General features: G+C 40.6%; 1 protein-coding gene across 3 annotated transcripts in view; it reads right to left on the bottom strand.

Moving 5' to 3' along the window:
• GRIN2A (glutamate ionotropic receptor NMDA type subunit 2A) overlaps positions 1-9,666 on the bottom strand; it is a 191,412-nt gene extending 181,746 nt beyond the window's left edge. For 2 of the 3 annotated variants that reach the window (XM_042798702.1, XM_042798703.1), the window contains exons 1-3: positions 9,065-9,665; positions 7,980-8,190; positions 6,067-6,489 (exon numbers count right to left, since the gene is read on the bottom strand). In XM_042798702.1, the coding sequence (XP_042654636.1) occupies positions 6,067-6,471 (405 nt within the window). In that variant the 5' untranslated portion in view covers positions 6,472-6,489; positions 7,980-8,190; positions 9,065-9,665. Of the gene's footprint in view, positions 1-6,066; positions 6,490-7,979; positions 8,191-9,064 lie in introns of all 3 variants that reach the window. The other variant, XM_042798701.1, reaches the window with a different exon arrangement.
• Positions 9,667-18,626: the final 8,960 nt, after the last annotated feature.

The following is an 18,626-nucleotide window of genomic DNA, read 5'->3' as shown; positions in this document are numbered from 1 at the left end:
TCTCAATCTCTTCAAAACTATCTTCCTTCTACTTAGGAAAATTAAACCAAATACCCCCTCCCTTCAACTCCACAAGTGTGACAGTTCAAGTCTACTCTCACAGTATTCCAGAAAATCCTCCATGCTTTCCTTTGCTAAATAAAGAGGGAAACTTTTGTGTGGACAAGAGAATGAGGAATACAATCATCTCAGAAATAGCTAGGAATATCCCTTAGAAAAGAATGGGAGAGAGCAAGAAAGCAAGGCTCATGTCATTAATATAATGCTCCTCTGAGTTCTGAGACACAGCTCAAAGCAGCAAACACTGCAGCTCTCGCCGTTAAAGCTTTACTTTCTCATAGCAATGACAGTACAAGAACAGTAATGCAAACCAGCATGCTGTATCATAACCACCTCATGCTCTGGAGCGCTGGCTCCTCTTGAAGAAAAGCACAAGAATTTGTATCCGCTCACTCCATTCACCTCAGTAAGACAGACTTCAAGCATGTTTTTAACCATTTAATAACAATGATCATGGCATACGTGTGTAAAAGGTACAACTGCAGATTACAATCCTAGTCCTAAAAATCTTTACAGATGTCCAAGAGAACTGTATTTAAAAAAAATACATATAGATTTACTTTTATGGTTATGGTCAAGTAAACACAGATTTGCAAGAGGAAGTCAATGCCACATTTTTGTTGTACTTCAAAATAAAAATGAGGATATCTGAAAGCTATGCTTCCCATAGCAGCATTAGTAGAGCTAGAAGGAAAGTAAAATTCAACCACTTCTTTAAAAAGCAGAAGATGGTAGCATTGTGTGCAATGAGTAGAGCAAGCTACTATACCTAGACCTGAAACACCAGTTACATGAATATAGGTATTTTTGCACTAAAGCATTTATTAAACTACAGTTTAATCTTCCGGTCTTTCGCAGTACCAACCAAAGCTAAAGTTAATATGCTTAGGAGTATAGTGTCACACACATGCTACTATCAGTTTCAGTAAGGGTAGGAATGAAAAGTTACAAAATTTAAATGTAAGATTTTCTGTAAAAATACAGGACTGCTTTTATGAGCTAACTAGATGAGCTGGACAGAAATCTACATAACGCATATGGAAGACATACAAATTGATGAGCACCCTCCATGAAGTATGATCTCCAGAAAAGATTCTACAATAAAAAACAAACCAAACAACCCCCATTCATCTCAGTAATTTTCAAAGCATAAGAATTGAAGAACACTTAAGCATAGTGCAAATATGAAGTGTGGTTTTTGAAGTTTGGGGGTTTTTTACCTTTTTTAATATGATCACTGAGCTATGAAGACACACATCAAAGAAGTTGTAAGATGTGAAGAATCTTAAGAGCAGCATACAAAGTTATATACACATAAGGAAGTGTAAAATCTCAGTACCTGAGCCAGGAGTCTGGATGTGCTCTGATCATAGTTACAAGGCTGGTCCTAGAGTTCTGGTTTGCACAAGTGAAGTGTGTTTTTTGTATCTTGGGAATGAGAAAGAACAGAGAAATTCCAGCTATGTCTATAATGTGTTGAAAATTACAGGTAATGCAAACATCTGCCAATATTCCATCAAAATACCTGAAAAATATCCACCAAAAGAATGAACAAGATTTTAAATTGCAGTTTCACTCTCTGCTTATTCTGTTAGATAACTTAATAAATATCCCAGCAGCATTATAGGGCACGGGGCGGGGGGGGAGGAAGGTGTCTGGCAGATGTGTTGAACATGAGTCAGCAGTGCACCCTTCCGGTGACAAAGCCTAGCCAGGCTGCATGGGCAAGAGCACAGCCAGCTGCTCGAGGGGAGGGATTATCCCCCCCTCTGGTACTTGTGAGGCCACATCTGCAATCCTCTGTCCAGTTTTGGGTTCCCCCATACAAGACATCAATATACCTGAGTGAGTTCAAAGGACTGGAGTGCAGGAGGTTGTAAGAAAAGGCTGAGGGAACTCTTTTCCCAGAGAAGAAACAGGTAAGGACAAGTTCAAATGCAGCCTACAACTACACAGAGACAGAGCTGGACTCAGAGACTCACAGCAAAAGAACAAGAGCCTGTGGTCACAGCACAAAAGGAAATTCTAATGCAATACAGCGAAAATATTTGCATGGTAAGACGAGTTAAATAGTGGGTCAGATTACTCATAAAGGCTGTGGTATCTACATCCATGGAGATATTATAAACTGGACTGGATGATCTGATCTGACTTTGATGTTAGCTCGTCATTGAGCGAGGGTTGGGTTAGACAACCTTCTAACCTCAGTTGCTCTATGATTCTACGTTTACTGTTATGGAGGAGGATGGGGGTAAAAAAGGAAATCTGAAGGTGGTGGTAGATGCAAAAGGAATTTTATAATAAACAATTAAAATTGTTTCTTGCCAATATTATCGGCAGAAAGAATACTGAAGAATTATAATTTAACCATATAAAGTACTTATTTTTTAGAAAAGCAAGGATTTCTTTTGCATAACATTTCCTCTGGAAAATTACCCTCACCTTTAATGCTGTTTGGTTATGTGTTATAACTGTCAGTACTTCCATGACAATAAAATGCTTCAAGTTATGTCCTTCAGAAAGATTTCTAATGAAAGGTTAGAAAGACTTAATTTTGAAATATGCAAAAGCATTATGGTTCAAATACGCTAAGTATTCCTGAATGTATTTGTAGTGCATAGGGGCTTTTTCTGTCTTGTGAAGGAAACAAATCTTTTATTATTGACACAGAACTATCCATGATGATCTGTTTTAGAAAAGTATCATAAATACTATCACTAAAATGAGAGCATGTGGTGAAACAAACACAACTAAGTTTAAAACCAAATGCTCAAGTCAGGAAACATTTCCTAAGTAATGTTTAGTTTGAGATCCCTCAAATGTCAACAGATAGAAGATGAATAAACAGCCAGTCTGTTTTCAGCATCCTCCAAGGGATGGTGATGCACAGTGGGTTGGCACAGATGCCCCAGACAATTCTCATCTTCTTTCAGTAGACCATCACACATCTGAGTATGTTTTAAGTCTGTGGCAGAATTGGGGACCAAAGCCAAGGAGCAGTTCAAGGGAAGGCAGATCAGATAGCTTCAGAAAACACTCCAGGTTTGTTGGCTTCACATGACTGCTAATTTTCATAGTCTGTATCAAGCAACATATTTCCTCAGCTGGTGCAGGCCAACTTTAACCAACGTGGAGCAGAGCAGAGCCAGCTGGGCCAGCAGAGGCGGCAGTCTAAATGCCACACCGTCCACAGCAGATGTTCGCATGGGGACTCAGTACTTCAAAAGCTTTATGTCCTGCATTAATCACTGCATACTCCAAATGTGGGCATCTCTCATCTTTAGAAACCTGGAACTTTTTCTTTTTTAAAGACATGGCCCTTCATCTGAGATTCACATTGACATGGTATTTATTAGCCATAGAGAATACAGTAAGCTTATCTAATCAGAGTCATTCCAGTAAAGTCTTTAGCAGTATAGAGCATTATAGATGACTTCATTTCTGTGCCTTCAGTTTAGTTCACATTTAGGACAGTTAAGCATCATAACAACCACTTGGCGCAGAACTCACTGAACTGTTTGCCACCTTTGTGTCAGCCATGCTTGGTAGACTACAAAGCAGCAGCTACTACACACACACACACTTCGCAGTAAAAGTCATCTAAAACACAGTACCAGCATAATGCCACAGGGCAGGCAAATATCTGCTAGAGCCACATGGTAAGGACTTACATTAAATGGCTTTGTTAGAGTGCCAGAGAACTACATCCACAAGCAGGAGTGGGACCAAGAAACTTTTTTTGCATATGCAGCCATCTCAATGTACAAGAAAAAACAGAAGACTTTAAACACTGATCAGCTTCACAATTTAGCCAACACCCATGTGTTTCAGCTAAAATCCTGACACTGACTTGGAAGACAGATTTTACATTTGCAGTCCTTCTCCCTCAGACTTCATCTCCTCTGCCTTCAAGACAGCACTGTGAATTTCACCTTCAACTCCCAGGAATTCATTCCTAAACTAATAGTTAAGAGAGTGTTATAGGCAAGTCTCATTACTGTGATGTTCCAAACCCAGTGGAAGATATTGCACCTTGCAAAATCCAAGTTAAAAATTAAGGCAATTTTAGTTACATGAACAAACAATTCCTTCAGTCAATTCAAGCTACTGAAGACAGCTTTGTTAGATTGTCTTATCACACAAAAGAACAATTTTGATTTCCCAAGTGGAAATCTTAGAAGCCAATTTTCTGCAAGAAAATGTTTTATTAGCAAACTGTGATAACCCCTAAAAATCAAAGACAATTATATAATAATGGCAATATTAGCAGAGGATGAAAATAGTATTAACTCACTGAGACGATAAAAATACAATCTATTTAATTTTCTAGAGGCTCCTACATAAAAGCAAAAAATAGATCCATATCAGTAACATCCTACATCTGCTACCGAGTGTGGAGTTGATTCTGTAAGGATTTCTGCCAGTGTTTCATCACTCAGCACTGGCTGGGATCTTCACATGCTCTTATACCGCCATAGAAAGTTGAGTGAAATAAGTATGAAATAAAATTCCTAAATATATATAAAGGACGCTTTATAAAGATGGGTAAATCTGTACAGTAATTTAAAAGCACATTAAATAACTGCCTCTCTAACTTGATCATTGCAATTACATTTAAAATAGCAGCACTGACTGTAATGATCTTCCCATATAAATCAAGATGCCAAAGCCATTGTTATGGAATCTCTGCCATAATTCAGCACTTACTGCCCTCCCCTCGTATGACATAAATTTTAAAGGAAGGCCATTTAAAATAACAGGAGAGACAGATATCTTATCCCAGTGGAAAAGGTCTTTCCTAAAGGTACAAAGTTTCAAAAGTTCAATGCTGATTCCTCCATTGTAACTAATCATCCCATCCTTCCTGTTTCCTTTTCCCCCCTTCAAGTTATGTAACAACATATCCGGATCACTTCATTTTTAGATGGATTCAGAGAGCCCTGTACTATCCAAAAGCCACTTAGAAGTAATATCAATATTTAATGAGTAAGAAACCCTAAAGTGCACAAAATATCAGGAAGTTACAATTAATACTGAAATGTCTTCTGTGCTGTAAACCCAGTAAATGACTTCCCACGCTTGAACACCCTCTTCAGCTCTTCCTTTTACACCACGGTGGGAGCTCCTCTCAGACTTTCAGGCCGAGCAGCAGTCCATGCCAGAGAGCTCAGTCCTGCGCGGTGCTAAGCCCCTGTTTCAGAGACAGCAGCCATCACTTTACAAAATCAATGCTGCAGTGCCAGCCAGGATTTTTAAAAAATTGTTACAATGTTAAGGAACATGAGCTGGGTAAATGAGTCACTTCTGCCATTCCATTCTCACAACAGATTACATAAAGAGATGGTTTCCAACAAAACAATTTGTCATTTATCTCCGGAGTTCAGACAACCCCATTGTAGATTTTCATGAACTATAGTAGGAAATTAGAAGTACCTGGTTAGGAAAAGTCTAATTTAATAAGTATAGTGAACACAAGACCTGGTTCAAGTTTGCAAAACTACTTAATTTATGGACTGCAGTAGGTTATCTACATATTAAGTCCAGCTTAATATGACTGTCCTATTACTACTATTGTCCTTAAATACATTCAAGTCTATTGCTTGCTATTTGGTATAAGCACTGCAGAGTATCTGTTTATAATTTTACATCTTATCCCTAAAATCATTTTACGAACCTTCTATTTTGAGATTGGTTTTATAGACCTATGTCATATTTTCTAGTAAAATTTCTAAACTGACCACCATGCAGCGTTCTGAAGAGTAAAATGTCATTAGGACTGCTTTTACAATGGACAGAAAGTGGAGTTTCAGCCCTGAACTCAAAAATATTTCAGAATACTTGATGAGTGATCAACGAGGACACTGCTCCATATATTTTTTTCTTTTTTAAAGTACAAAGACACAATTAGAAACATCCTTTTTGAACTGCTTGTAGTGATTATTCACAATAGAGACCAACACAGTGAAGTATATTAGACTAGCGAAAGCTTTTAATAAATTTTCCTACCTTATCTGCCATTATCATGGAGGCCCCACCATGAATTCCAAGAATTGGAATGGAAGTCTGAGATGAAATAAAATCCAAAATCTGAGCTACTGCCTCCTGATCAGTATCATCTCCAAAAACCACTCCATGGATCTTGGTGCCTGACATCAAGTCACAAACATGTGTTATGATGCTCTTAGGGTCAGTCTGGTTCACCAGAACGGTCACTACATTGACATCAACAGTCAGGTCTGCTGACATTTCCCTGGTCCAGAGAGTTCTGATATCTCTCTCTGTGATATACTTGGTCCTTCCCAGAATCACTGCAATGTTCAGGATGGGATAACTTTTCTCTGCTCCACAAACAAGATCCAAAGGTGCCAGAAGAGCTTGGAGTACCAGGAGCGCACAGCCAATTTTCCTCATCTTTGCCAGCTTTATCCCCTGTAAAAGCGATCACATTGTATGAGAAAAACAGAGAGGAAAAACATATATACTCTATATATCCAATGAAGGTTTTAAACAGAACGCTTCTGAACACAATGCAAACTTTAGTGGCTCTTTATAACGCATTCTTCACCTTAGTTTCAATTCAAGCCTCTTATATCTCCTCAAAAAGTTGTCTTGCCAATGACAGTATTACAACTGGTCTCCCACAAGCAAGACAAAATATGTAGCACAAGTTCAGAGGAAAGGCCCATTAAAATTCTTCTTGGATGGCCAATAAAATTAAAATAACTGACATCATTAAAAAAAGACTTTATCATCCTTTGCTTTAACCTTGCTGTCCTAAAACAGGTAAAACACAGAAATCTGTTTTCCTTTGTCCTGAACGTCTATTTAAAATTTAGTCACAGTCTAACATGAAGAGGCACTTTAGCTCAAAATGAGAGAATTTAGATGAAAATTGAGTCCGCTGGAAATCCCAGTCCATATATACCATATATCTCACAGCATCCCAGAGCCATGCTGTTATATATCTGAAGATCTCTCCTAGACAGCTGCTGCTCAAGCACAGTCTACTGTATTTCTGGAACTGATTCAGAAGCACAATATTCTGTCTTAATTCTTCTCCCTCCTCTTACGCAGCATTCGCTTGAGCATCTCAGAACTGCTGATCTCAGATACAAAGTTGTCACTGGTGCTGAAGGGGAGGGTGTTCCATAAATGAGCATCACTGCATTGGTTTACTTCATGTCTTCACTGAATCTCTGTAGGGGGCTGAATATAGACAGAGTAGGACGGAGAGAGAGATGAGCCACAGAAGTGATCTGAACTATCTGAAGGAGGGAGAAGCGGGAGAGCAGGTCTGATTCTGCAAGATCTCTCTCTGGTTTTGTGCCCCGGGGGATTTCCACCCCCATAACTGGCTCTCTGTTAGCTGCAAGAAGGGAGTCCCTGTGCCACATAAAGCCAAGCTTGTTGCAAAGCGTCACGGAGAAAACACTAGCAGGGCTATCCAATCAGGGGTGGCATTTTTCAGATCTCTCCTCTCCTCCTGCCAGCCCTATCTCCATCCATCACAATCATCTGCTGCTGAAGCACACACCAAGACAAGGGCTTGCTGTATCATCACCTCCTTTCGGGGCAGACAAGGAGACGAGCACTTGGGAGCCCATTTAACCGCAAATCCGTGCCACCGTGCTTCCTGAGCGGTTGAGCTGCGGGCCAGACTCCCGCCGCTGCAGCAGCGGAGGAAGCGGCAGAAACAAACACACCTAAAGACCTGCGGCCGCGGGGCCGCTTCAGCTTCCTGCAGACCCCAGGAATGTGTAACTGTCACACTGCACAGCACAGACACCCCCCCACACACATCCCCCCCACACACATCCCCCCCGCGCCGCGCCGCGCCGCACCGCGCAGCGCCCCCGGCTCCCCCAGCCCAGGCGGCGCGGCGGCGCCCCCTGGCGGCCGCGGGGCGCCGTCCCACCTACCCAGCGCCTCAGGAGACGGAGCGGCGGGTGCCGGTGCTGGCGGTGGCGGTGCAGGGCATGTCGCGACCGCGGGCATGTCGCGCCCCTCGGTGCCCGGGCTCAGGGGCGGCCTCCGCGCCGCTGGCCGGACGCGTGATCCCCGCCGCAGCCTGCGAGCGACATCGCGTCCCGGGAGGGCAGCTACGCGGACACGGAGACAGGCAAAGGGGGGCTGGACACAGAGGAGTGGGGGGGGGAGGAACAACGAGACGGGAAGAAGAGGAGACGATGAAAAGCCGTTAGTCAGGTTGCAGATTTGCCGGGGAAGGGGAAATAAATAAATTTATATTTCAATCTCGTGTGGCATGTGAGCCGAAATAAAGTGACTAGATCCAAAAGTTCCTCCTCCCCCCCCCTCCCCGCCGCTTCACTTAGAAATAAATTTAAGCTCTTTCCCAACAGCAGCGCCTGTGAGCCTGCGGCCGTCCGGTAAACGTCCCGCACCCTATCCGGGCCAGGAAAATCCTGGGCTCCCAAGAGAAACGCACGGGTTTGAGCTCTAAAGGAAGAGACATCCAGCCTGGAGAGAGCAGCTAGAAGCAAACTGATTGACACGATCAAGCACTGGAGTTCTCTTGACAGGTTCAAAACAAGCATAGTCTGGAAAACAGCTAAATCAGTGTGGGATAAAGCTCCTTTTGATCTTGTAACGGAACTGATTCATTCTCAATTTATCATAAACCCAGGGAGACACACTCTAGCAGATCCCTCCACGAAAAACTCGGATTGCTTTGATTTTTCATTCACTATTTCTAGTAAATATGCATAAAGATACTTCTTCAAGCAACCCTAGTTAAATGTAGGACGCTAAGGCGCCAGGCAGAGGCAGCCGGCATTTCCCAACCGGTCCTCGGTGCTGGCCAGAAACTAAGAGCCAAGCACTGAGCCGGGCAGAGAACCGGGGGAAGAGCCGGGATTACCGGGAGAGCCGGGCGGAGAGCCGGGATTACCGGGAGAGCCGCGCTTTTTGCGCGGCAGCCGGTGCCCCCGAGCCCCTTCCCAATTGCCGGGCGCGTACCGGTGCCCCCCCGAAAGACAATACTTACTGCATTCTCCCGCCACATAGTTCCAATTTAAAGATCCTCAAAGTCATTTCAGTAGATTCCTTTGCTAACAACGAAGTGGAAAATAGGTCCCTTAATGCCTGGATATCATCCTGCAACTTGTTTCCACCGCAGTAAATAGAAGCCCGGCAGCTCTTTATCGCTTGAAATCCCGCATGATCAAGTTTTAGCAGAGCCATTGCAACTGAGATTTGCTCTTTACTTTTGGCAGGAGGTATTTAAGCGCCTTCATATTTTTTTTTTTCCTTTTTTTTTTTTTTTTTTTTTCCTTGCTATTTAAAGGGCAATTGCAATATTGCTGCAGCACTTCCCCAGGACGGCAGGTTCGGAGCCCCCGCGCTCCTCCTCTCAGCTTCTTGAAAGCGGCGGGGACTGGCACCGCCGGCTCCTGAAGGGGCGGCGGGATCCACCCGGCGGGATCCACCCGCGCGCCGCTGCGGGATGCGCACCGGCCCGCTCCGCTCCGCGCCGCTCCGCGCCCCCGGCCCCGCCGCCCTTGCAGGGGCGAAGCTCACGGGCGCCTTGTCAAACCGAGACGAATCGCGGCTACTTTGAAGGCTCCCCCTCCTTCCCCCCCCCCCTTCTGCTTCCACAAGCACCAGCGAATGAGTCAGACCCAGGCAACCGAGGGAGGGGGTGTTAGATCTGGAGGAACGGTGAAAACACCAGGTTAGGGGCAGCAGAATGGCAAACTTGAGCACTCTCCCCACTTCAACAGCCCCAGCGAAAGGTTGGTAGCCCAGGAAACCCTAGAGTGTTCTCCTTTCCCTTGATGCAGGGGCTGTCAACCAGAAATTCCTGCCGTGGGGCTCAGGGGAATAAATGTAGAACAGCAACTTCCACAGTAAAAGCAGCCCTAAAAGCTCCAGATCACAGCCAAATATCACAAAAATGCTCTGTAGAATTTGGCTCCATCTGGGCATCCCCACTGCTCCATCCCCACCTTGACATGCCGCCTGTCAAAGCACTGTGCCCGTTCCTCCGGGCCCCGCTGCCGCCAGCACAGCCCTGGTGTCAGGCCCACCTTGCTGCTGAGCAGCTCTTTGCTCCTTGCCCAGATCCACGGCCCCACCACCTTCCCTCACCCCACCTCCTCCCTTGCTCCACTGCTCTTCTGCTTTCCCCTTTCCACCGTCCTGCTCCAGGTGCCACAATTTAGCTATTCATTTGTGCAAAAAATAAATAATACCACAGAGGTGATGTGTTTTGTGCTCCATCCTTTACAATCATACATATTTTTACACTGAATACCTCAGTTAGGACAATTCCCATGTTTTGACAGACCCACTCAACAAGGCAGCTAAGGCACTGGAAACCTTTGGGCTCTAATAGGATAATACCACATGTCCACTCACTGAAGTTTCCTTTTCACCACATTAAGACACAGAATACCGAGAACTTCATCCCAAAGACATTTATCAATGCATCAGCTTAACTGCTCTTGACAGTCTCTTCAGAAAACTCCCCAAACACCTTTTTTTTCCTTTTTCCTCTGAAAGATCTCATCTCCCAACTTATTTAGAGATTACTTCCTTAGACATTGTATTACTTTCCCTAAGCAAAGAAATTAAGCATCTACAATTGTGCCATTTTTAAAAAGGAGTTTAACGTTTTAATGCATCTTTGTATTTCACCCTTGATGCAATGCTTTTCTCCTGTAAATACTTCAGTTATGTTTGTCGTGGCTACTGGAGATGAGGTTGCACCTCCATCCTTGTGTAAGGGTTATTTCAGTGTTATCATTCAGTAGATTTATTGAAACAGCTGCAAAACCAGATATTCAAGATCCACAAATGCAAGTGAAATTCACAACAGCAAAAAAAAAAAAAAAAAAAAAAGTGGCTCTAACATTAGTATATATTTAAATTATTAAAAGTGAAATGGTGTCTTTGGAAAATGCTTGGTATACAATATGCTGTGTACATTAACTGAATGTAATCATTTGAAAGACCAAGAAATAGCCAACTTTTCCAACTTCAGAGCTATTTGATTTTCATTGATCTAAATTTAGATATATTTTAAACAAATTTAGCATTATTTCAAATATTTTTCCTCAATTATTCTTATAAAAGTTTGTGAAATATCACATTAAAAGTTAGTCCAAGCTGATTTACAAATCAGAATTTAAATAAAACATTAAAAGTTTGCCCAAACACATTGGGACCAATCTTGACAGTACATATGCAGTCTTCCCAAAAGCCTCACTGAATTCAAGCAGATTACTGCCTACAGAGTTGAATAAATGCTGCAAAATTAGACTGCTATTTTAATAGACATCCGTAGTCCTTTTCTAGGTATATCTGCACAGTTTAATTTAAGATTAAAGAGAAGAGCTGCAAACATGGTAAGAAATCAACTTCCCTCAGCAGAAACAAGAAGACAAAATTTGCATTTAAGTGTCTAATTTACCCTTGTAATTTGTGTGTAAAAAGGGAACACTTCAAAAGCAGTGTAACAAACACTAACATTCGCACACTTGGGAGATTAATTTACAAATTTAGTATTTTCATGGAGAACATTTATTCTGAACGGCAGATGAATTGATATGTAAGTGATTGCCTTCTCCACACAAACAGCTGCACACTTATCTAAAAGAAGTTACAACATAACTTCAAGAAGTTTAGAATCCTACACTTCCGAGGATATTTTCCAGCTGGGATTTCCCTACCTGCTGCCTGCCACATAAACCTATATTTAAAGGTCAGAAACTTTCTTCTTACTCAGTCCCTTCCAAAGCAACATTAAATTCCAAAAAGGTTTCCCTTTTCTGAAAATTACCTGTTGCAAAGTACACCTGTCAACAGAAACAAGCAGCCAAATTATCAGGTACAAGAAATGTTTCCAAAGGAGGCAAGAGAGGCAGCAGGGTCTAACAGTCTGGCACAAGGCCGATTTCTGTCTCTGTTGCTGACTCATTAGTGACACTGTGTCTATTACTTTCTCTCCATTTGCTTTATTTTACCAGCTGTAAAATGCTTATCTCAGACACAACAGACAGCTAAAGTCAAAGCCAGATTTAACCCCCAGATTGAGGAAAACAACTCCATTTTCCTCTTGCTCTTCAAAACAACAGTGTTAAGTAAAGTAAGTATGATCACACTTTTTAAAAAGAATTTGTTCTCATGCAATGACACCGTTAGCCAAGAAAAATGCTTCAATACATTAGGTATGAAGTTATTGCCATTCTGTTTTCATTAGAGGTAGTCTTTGTTGCAAAAGTTTAAAACACGGTTCAAGAGATGTCTAAAACAAACTGCAGATCTACTCAGTAACCCTAGCTACATTGGAAACACCATTACACAATACTTCATACGTTTTATGATACAGATGGTAAGAGATTACAGGTAACTGGCTAGATTAAGGGAGAAAGGCTTACTTAAAATTAATTCCAACTTTAAAAATGTTTCTAGTTCCAGCAATAAACTCCTCTTCACTTAGGGAATATTGCTGTAACCAGTAACAATATACTTACATGCATCTTGTTTCATCTACCCTGAGAAAATTTCAGCAAGAATCGAAAGCAACGTTGATGCAAAATTATTTTTCAGTACCACATAGGAGCAAGTCTGAAATGCAAGCACTTGACTCAACAAAAACTTAATGCATAGCAAACAAGGATACAGTAACATAAATTTACTCTTGGGGGCCAGCAAAGTTACATACCTGCTAAATGAACTCAAAGTAAAAATGGGAAAGAACTCAATTGTTTTCAAACTAAAACATTTGGTCACAGATGGCCCTGTTATTGAAAACTGGCTTAGCTCCTCACTTGGCAGTGTCCTTTCTTGCACAATTTACCAAGTCATGCATGAAATGATGGCCTTAAGCTACTCAGTTTTGCAAAGGACATGAGCTGGCTGTCTCAGAAAAAAAAGGAGGCAACCTCACTGAATGGAGCTTGAGGCTATTACAGCACTTCAACTCCTCTGCAAACAACCCCCAGCAGGGAAGAAACACCCCAGGGACATTTCAGAGTTCCTCCTTCCCACCTCACCTCTGATTATCAGATTTATTCAAGATTGAGCAGGACTGTCTTTGCCTCTTTCGTATTCAAGTTCCCATAGCAAATTAATCTTTTCCTTTATTTACAAACTCTGCTATGTAGTTCCCAAGAGGAATTCTCTTTCTCTGGGAAATCATCAAACTAGTCAAATTAACTCTGAGGGTCAACCCAGAATTTCATAATGAACTCTGTACATCTTAATTAAAGCTGCACTATTAACAAAGAAACCTGTGTCACAGCAAGGCAGCCCTGTGAAGAGTGTGTCAGTAACAGTCCCATTACACATCCAACTGCCTGCATAAGGTCTGGGCTTCAGGGTCTGGAATCAGGTGTAAATACCTACTTTAAGACTGCTTCTCCCCATCCCTGCTCTCCCCCCTATCAGAAATTGTGAAATATCAGTGTATATTTTCAACAAAATCTTCTGGGAACACCCAAGAAAACACCTGGCCACTGCATAGCCTGTATAGTTTGTTCATTAATACCTAGAACAGTAGAGGAACAGTCAAAAACTGCTGTTATTTATTTAGGGCCAAAATATGATCTCCTAATCCTCACCAAATTCAGTAAAAATCACAAGACTTCATGAATCAGAATTTTTAAAAACACTATTTTAAGTCTTTTCACTTACCCCCTGAACCACATAAAACTGTCTCTTCTATATCTGTTTCTGGACAGCGTGATGGGCCTCCTAGCCAAGTAGTTACTAGCTTCTTTTAGTCTATCTAAAGGATGCTCAGATTCTTAAGTATATAGTGACAGGAGTAGTTTTGCTCTTGCCTCACATGGAACATTCTCTGTGTCTCCACATTTGAGATGGTTTACATTTATACAGATTTTATAACTAAAAAAGCCCCAATGTATATAGCTGATGTATATTTTAAAACAAATTTTTGGTGTAACTTTTGAAGTCAGAGTTTACTATCATTCTGATCTTTTGAGGAAATAATACATAGTTCTAAAGCCTAGCCCCTTGAAAAAGTACACGTATTAGGTATTCAAGGGGCTGGACAGACTTGTTAGGTTGAAAATATTAATCAGAAAAATACCTTATGAATCTTGAAGACAGATGAGGTACTAGTCTTACCAATATTAGTATTCCTTGTAAAACAAGCCTTCATAGAATATCCTCAAGTTATTTCACTTAAAGTTTAATGCAACACAAAGAAAATTACTACTTATGACTGATAAGACAGCAGCAACCTCTCACACATTGTTCATTGGTGGTACTTGTTTGCTAAAAGAAAGCTGTACTGAGTGGGAAGCACCAAGATGCCTACACTGCATCTGCTTCTCAGTGCTTCACTAAGCAAATTTTTGCTTAGGGAGTTGAGACTTTTCTAAATTCAGAAAATCAAATTTAGTAAAGGTCAATGGAAGCTTCTTATCAACACAAAGTTACCTCAGCCCTAGCTGGAAGATATTTTTAAGATGAGTAGTATTTTGCTCCTAGCATCCAACCCATTTCTCGATTGTAGGCACTAGCTCTATTAAAACTAGGTGCTAAAGGCTTATGAGACATCTGAGCCAGCAGGAATAGATCCAAGTTAGAAAAATCCCCCTTGAACTTAAATTACAGTTCCACATGATGAGTCAGAGCCTTCTGTTACCTATTGCTGCCATACATGTTACATGGCTTTTGTTCATATACAGGAACGCTATTAAGTAACTTGAGTATTAGCTTCTTTTAAAGTGCAATTATCACAATTCTCCTAGGTTCTGAATTTAGTCTGGTCTTTCTTCAGTCTAAGTAACACCATTTCTTGCTTCCTATAGAAACAAAGCCTTTTGCTTTTCCCTCCCAAAGGAGAATTCCAGGCTGCAGTGCTCTCTACACCAACTGTGATTATCAGTAGATCTAATTAGCTTCATTCCACTGCATCTTCAAACCTTGCTCAGCTTAATCTCTCTGGTAGGAACAATGAATAAGACAAAAGGGGCTTTAAACAAAGTAACATACTAAAACACATTTGTCTCCTACCTAAAAAGGTGGCTTAGCTTACCCAAATTTCTAGGAACTGATATACAAATCAATTGTTACCATAGTTCTGGAATCTCCCCCCAAGAAAAGCAAATGCTATTTCACCTACCTCTAAACTTTTGTCTGACAGTAGCTCTTAAGCCTGAAAGAACTGGCTTCTGCTTTTTATGGCAGGGGAGGTCAAGCTGGATGAAAGAAATATCCAAGGAATTTTTTCAGGTTGTTGGAAATACAGAAATTGTCTGTTCTCTTGCTTACCTGCAAGGTAACTTATATGGAATTAACCCTTAGGAGGATATATGGCTTTTGCTTGTGGTGGTTTCTGTACTGTCAAAAGTTATAGGTTTAAACAGGCCTTCTCCCAGAGAAGTTACTGTTGACAATCCTATTCTTTCCTACTCTCCTGCCCTAAGGGGACAAAAAATAATTTATTCCTGTATGAATCCTGCAAAGAGAGGTCAAGGACTGCCCAGGCTCATTTCCAGCTTTTATACATCATTACTTCTAAACCTCAAAGGTCACACTATTGCTTTAAACACTTGACTGGAGATGGGAAGCTCCTAGTTCTCCAGGTGTCACACAATACAGTTCTAAGTTGCTTTGAAACGGAAGTTGAGTTCAGAGGTTGAGATTTATGTGAATCCTATACTTGGCAGCCTCAGTTACACCAGGGAGAATATTGCTGCCTGCAGACTTTACTTGCAATATTGCTATCGTCTGATCTTCTCAAGATGGTTCAGTGTTCAAGATAGTTCTGTTCGTATTCAATGATGTAAATCACTTGCTCAAAGATTTGTGGTGTTCTGTTGTTTTCGTATTTGAACATACATGCCCAAATGAATTTTATATTTAAAATACACATAGGTGCATCCTCTCTGATACACTTTATTATGATAGCCATTAAGAAATACAGAAACTGAACGCAAAAGAAAAGTAACATTTTCCAAATAAGGAACCTTCTATGATTTACTGGAATAACTTCATGATCATGACCTCATTATAGCAACTTATATGGATATGAATTAAATCTATACTTACATTATTGACATTCTTTAAATTGAGCTCAACTACTATTTGAAATACCATTTGCTAAAGCAATAGCACTAATATAACAACACAAGTATTAAACTTCTTTTCATACTCCTAAGACTCGAGTATATGCTCAAGTATATATTCTGAACTATAAATATCCTCCATTTTGTTTTACCTGACCATCTGTATATTGTGCATACATTGAATGCCATTAAAACACATGCAGAGTTTGAGAGATTTTTAGGTCACAATTACATATGCAGAATCATCTAGACAAATATAAATATCTGAACATATTTCACCAACCTATTGAAAAAATTGGTCCCATACCCACTTTCTGGAATTAATATACAATTTCTTAGTTTTTATAAGCCAATTAACTGGAATCTTGCTTGGCAGACAGTTGTATGCTATCTACTCTCACACAACTATTTCTGTACCCACCAGCCCTTTCTATAACACAGATTCCAAAATAACTGTGATATATGTAGGAACAAGAATATTTTTCTAGTTTAAGCCTGACAGATCTTACCTTTCATCTGCAAAAATCAGACATATTTCTTGCTTTCCTGATGTTAGTCAGAAAGCTAAAATGCTGGAAGAAGATAACCAAAAAGATAATACTTTCTTCTTAGACCTTCTTGCTAAGTGGGGAACAATGCTCTCTCCCAAGGTACAGAACACTGGGCAAGGGTTCATGAGCCACCCCACCTGTATTTACCTTGTATTGTGTTTATCTTTACATACTTGATTGACTCTCACATCAAAATCCACAGAAAATGTGAGTATTGGCAGGAGAAAGAGCATGTGCTTCTGCAGTATCCCATGTTAAAGATACTTACTACAAAACAGCTGTATTATTTAAGAAATTTCAAAACACATTGGGTTTATATTCACTCCTATGCAAGTACCAAAGTAATAACTTGCTTGACCTCACTGACCACACTGTTGTCCTAGTCCATCACAGATTTATTTCATGGTTCCAAGTTGTCCTTGATGCAAGTCTGAAAAACTTTAAACATCGTAATTTTTACCAATTGACTTTTCATCTTTGCTGGTTATAAACATTCATCTTTGAATGCAGGTGTAAGAGAGCTGTTCATCCTAGACAAACATTTCAAGGTTCAAAAACAAAATGACAAATAGGCTCCATGTTTAGTCTTCACAGATTTTCCAGCCATTTTCACCCCAGTTGAACAAAATTTTCTTTTTATTAACATTAATTCCTAGACAGACTGTTTACTCCAGGAGTGAATTATAAAGGTGATGGGGGGTATTTTTACTCAATAACCCCATTTGGGGGATGAGACATGCACATCCTAAAGCTCTGAAGTAGCAGTTATCTCAGTTTCTAAATCGGAGGCATGGAGTGGGATTTAAGCAATTCATTTTAGACCTTCATTATTTGGAAAATGTCTTCCTATCGTTTACAAGGGTTTGGTGTCTTTTACCTCCTTCAAAACTTTATCAGCTTCCCTAGCGATCAGCACACACACATGCATAAGGACAGATTTACAGGTGTTCATCTTAGCTCATCTAGAACATGTTTCACTTACTCGAGTTGCTTTGCCCCTGATAACATTACGACATTTGAAAAATGCTCACAGTTGACATAATTCCCTGATGTTGACAATCCTGAGAGCTTTGATGTTTGGTAGAGCCAGTTCTAATGACACTAAATCTAGAGGAACTTCACCACACAAGCACTCAGAAAGTTAGATAGTACTTACAAGAGCAGTGTTGATTGAAGCAACGAGAGGAGGATGGAGAGAAAGACTTTCCAGAATAAAAGTTTTTAATATCAGTGACAGAAAAAAGTTCAAAGATAACAGGGAGGAGCTTGTTTCAATATGCTTTCTAAATTAAACCTAGCATCCTGGATTTTACTTATTACCATTGCAAGTGATACTTTCACCCTTCCCTCCACCATCAGCTGTCTCATTCAATTTCAATTTATGTAGATAATACCAAATAAATACAGGAGTATCGAACATTCTCACTAACAACTTGCACTGTAAGTTCTTGACACACTGAAGTGGTGTCTCAAGCCTGCACTTTCTCTCTGGTTTCTTGTTCTTCAGAGGATTATTAGGTCTTCTATATTCAGTACTCTACAACAAAGTGAACATTGTCAACTGTGTATCTGTAGAATAACCACCAAATTTGGCCTCAGATTTAAAAAAATTACAACCTTCCACTCATTCCTCCACACACCTTATTAGCAAGTACATTAGTTATGAGAAGTAATGAAAACCTGAAGACCATCTGACTACCTTTGTGCAGTAAGTCACCTTCCCAAAGCAAGGTAAGAGATAGATCTGCCTTCTATTACATCGCCTTTTTTAAAGTCTGGAGTCGGTTTGAAAAACCACAAAACAGAGCAATGTATCTGACAAAATGGAACACCAATGTTTACTTTCTTACTCAACTGTATGGTAATTTAGATGACATTTTTTTTCCCCCTTTGAGAAACATGTACAATCTTGATGTCTTCCAACAATCTTAGTGGAGCATACTCTGAAGAAAAA

Source organism: Tyto alba, unplaced genomic scaffold (assembly GCF_018691265.1).
Source record: "Tyto alba isolate M040663 unplaced genomic scaffold, T.alba_DEE_v4.0 Super-Scaffold_28, whole genome shotgun sequence".
Lineage (NCBI taxonomy): Eukaryota > Metazoa > Chordata > Aves > Strigiformes > Tytonidae > Tyto > Tyto alba.
This window is presented reverse-complemented; position numbering and strand designations above follow the sequence as displayed.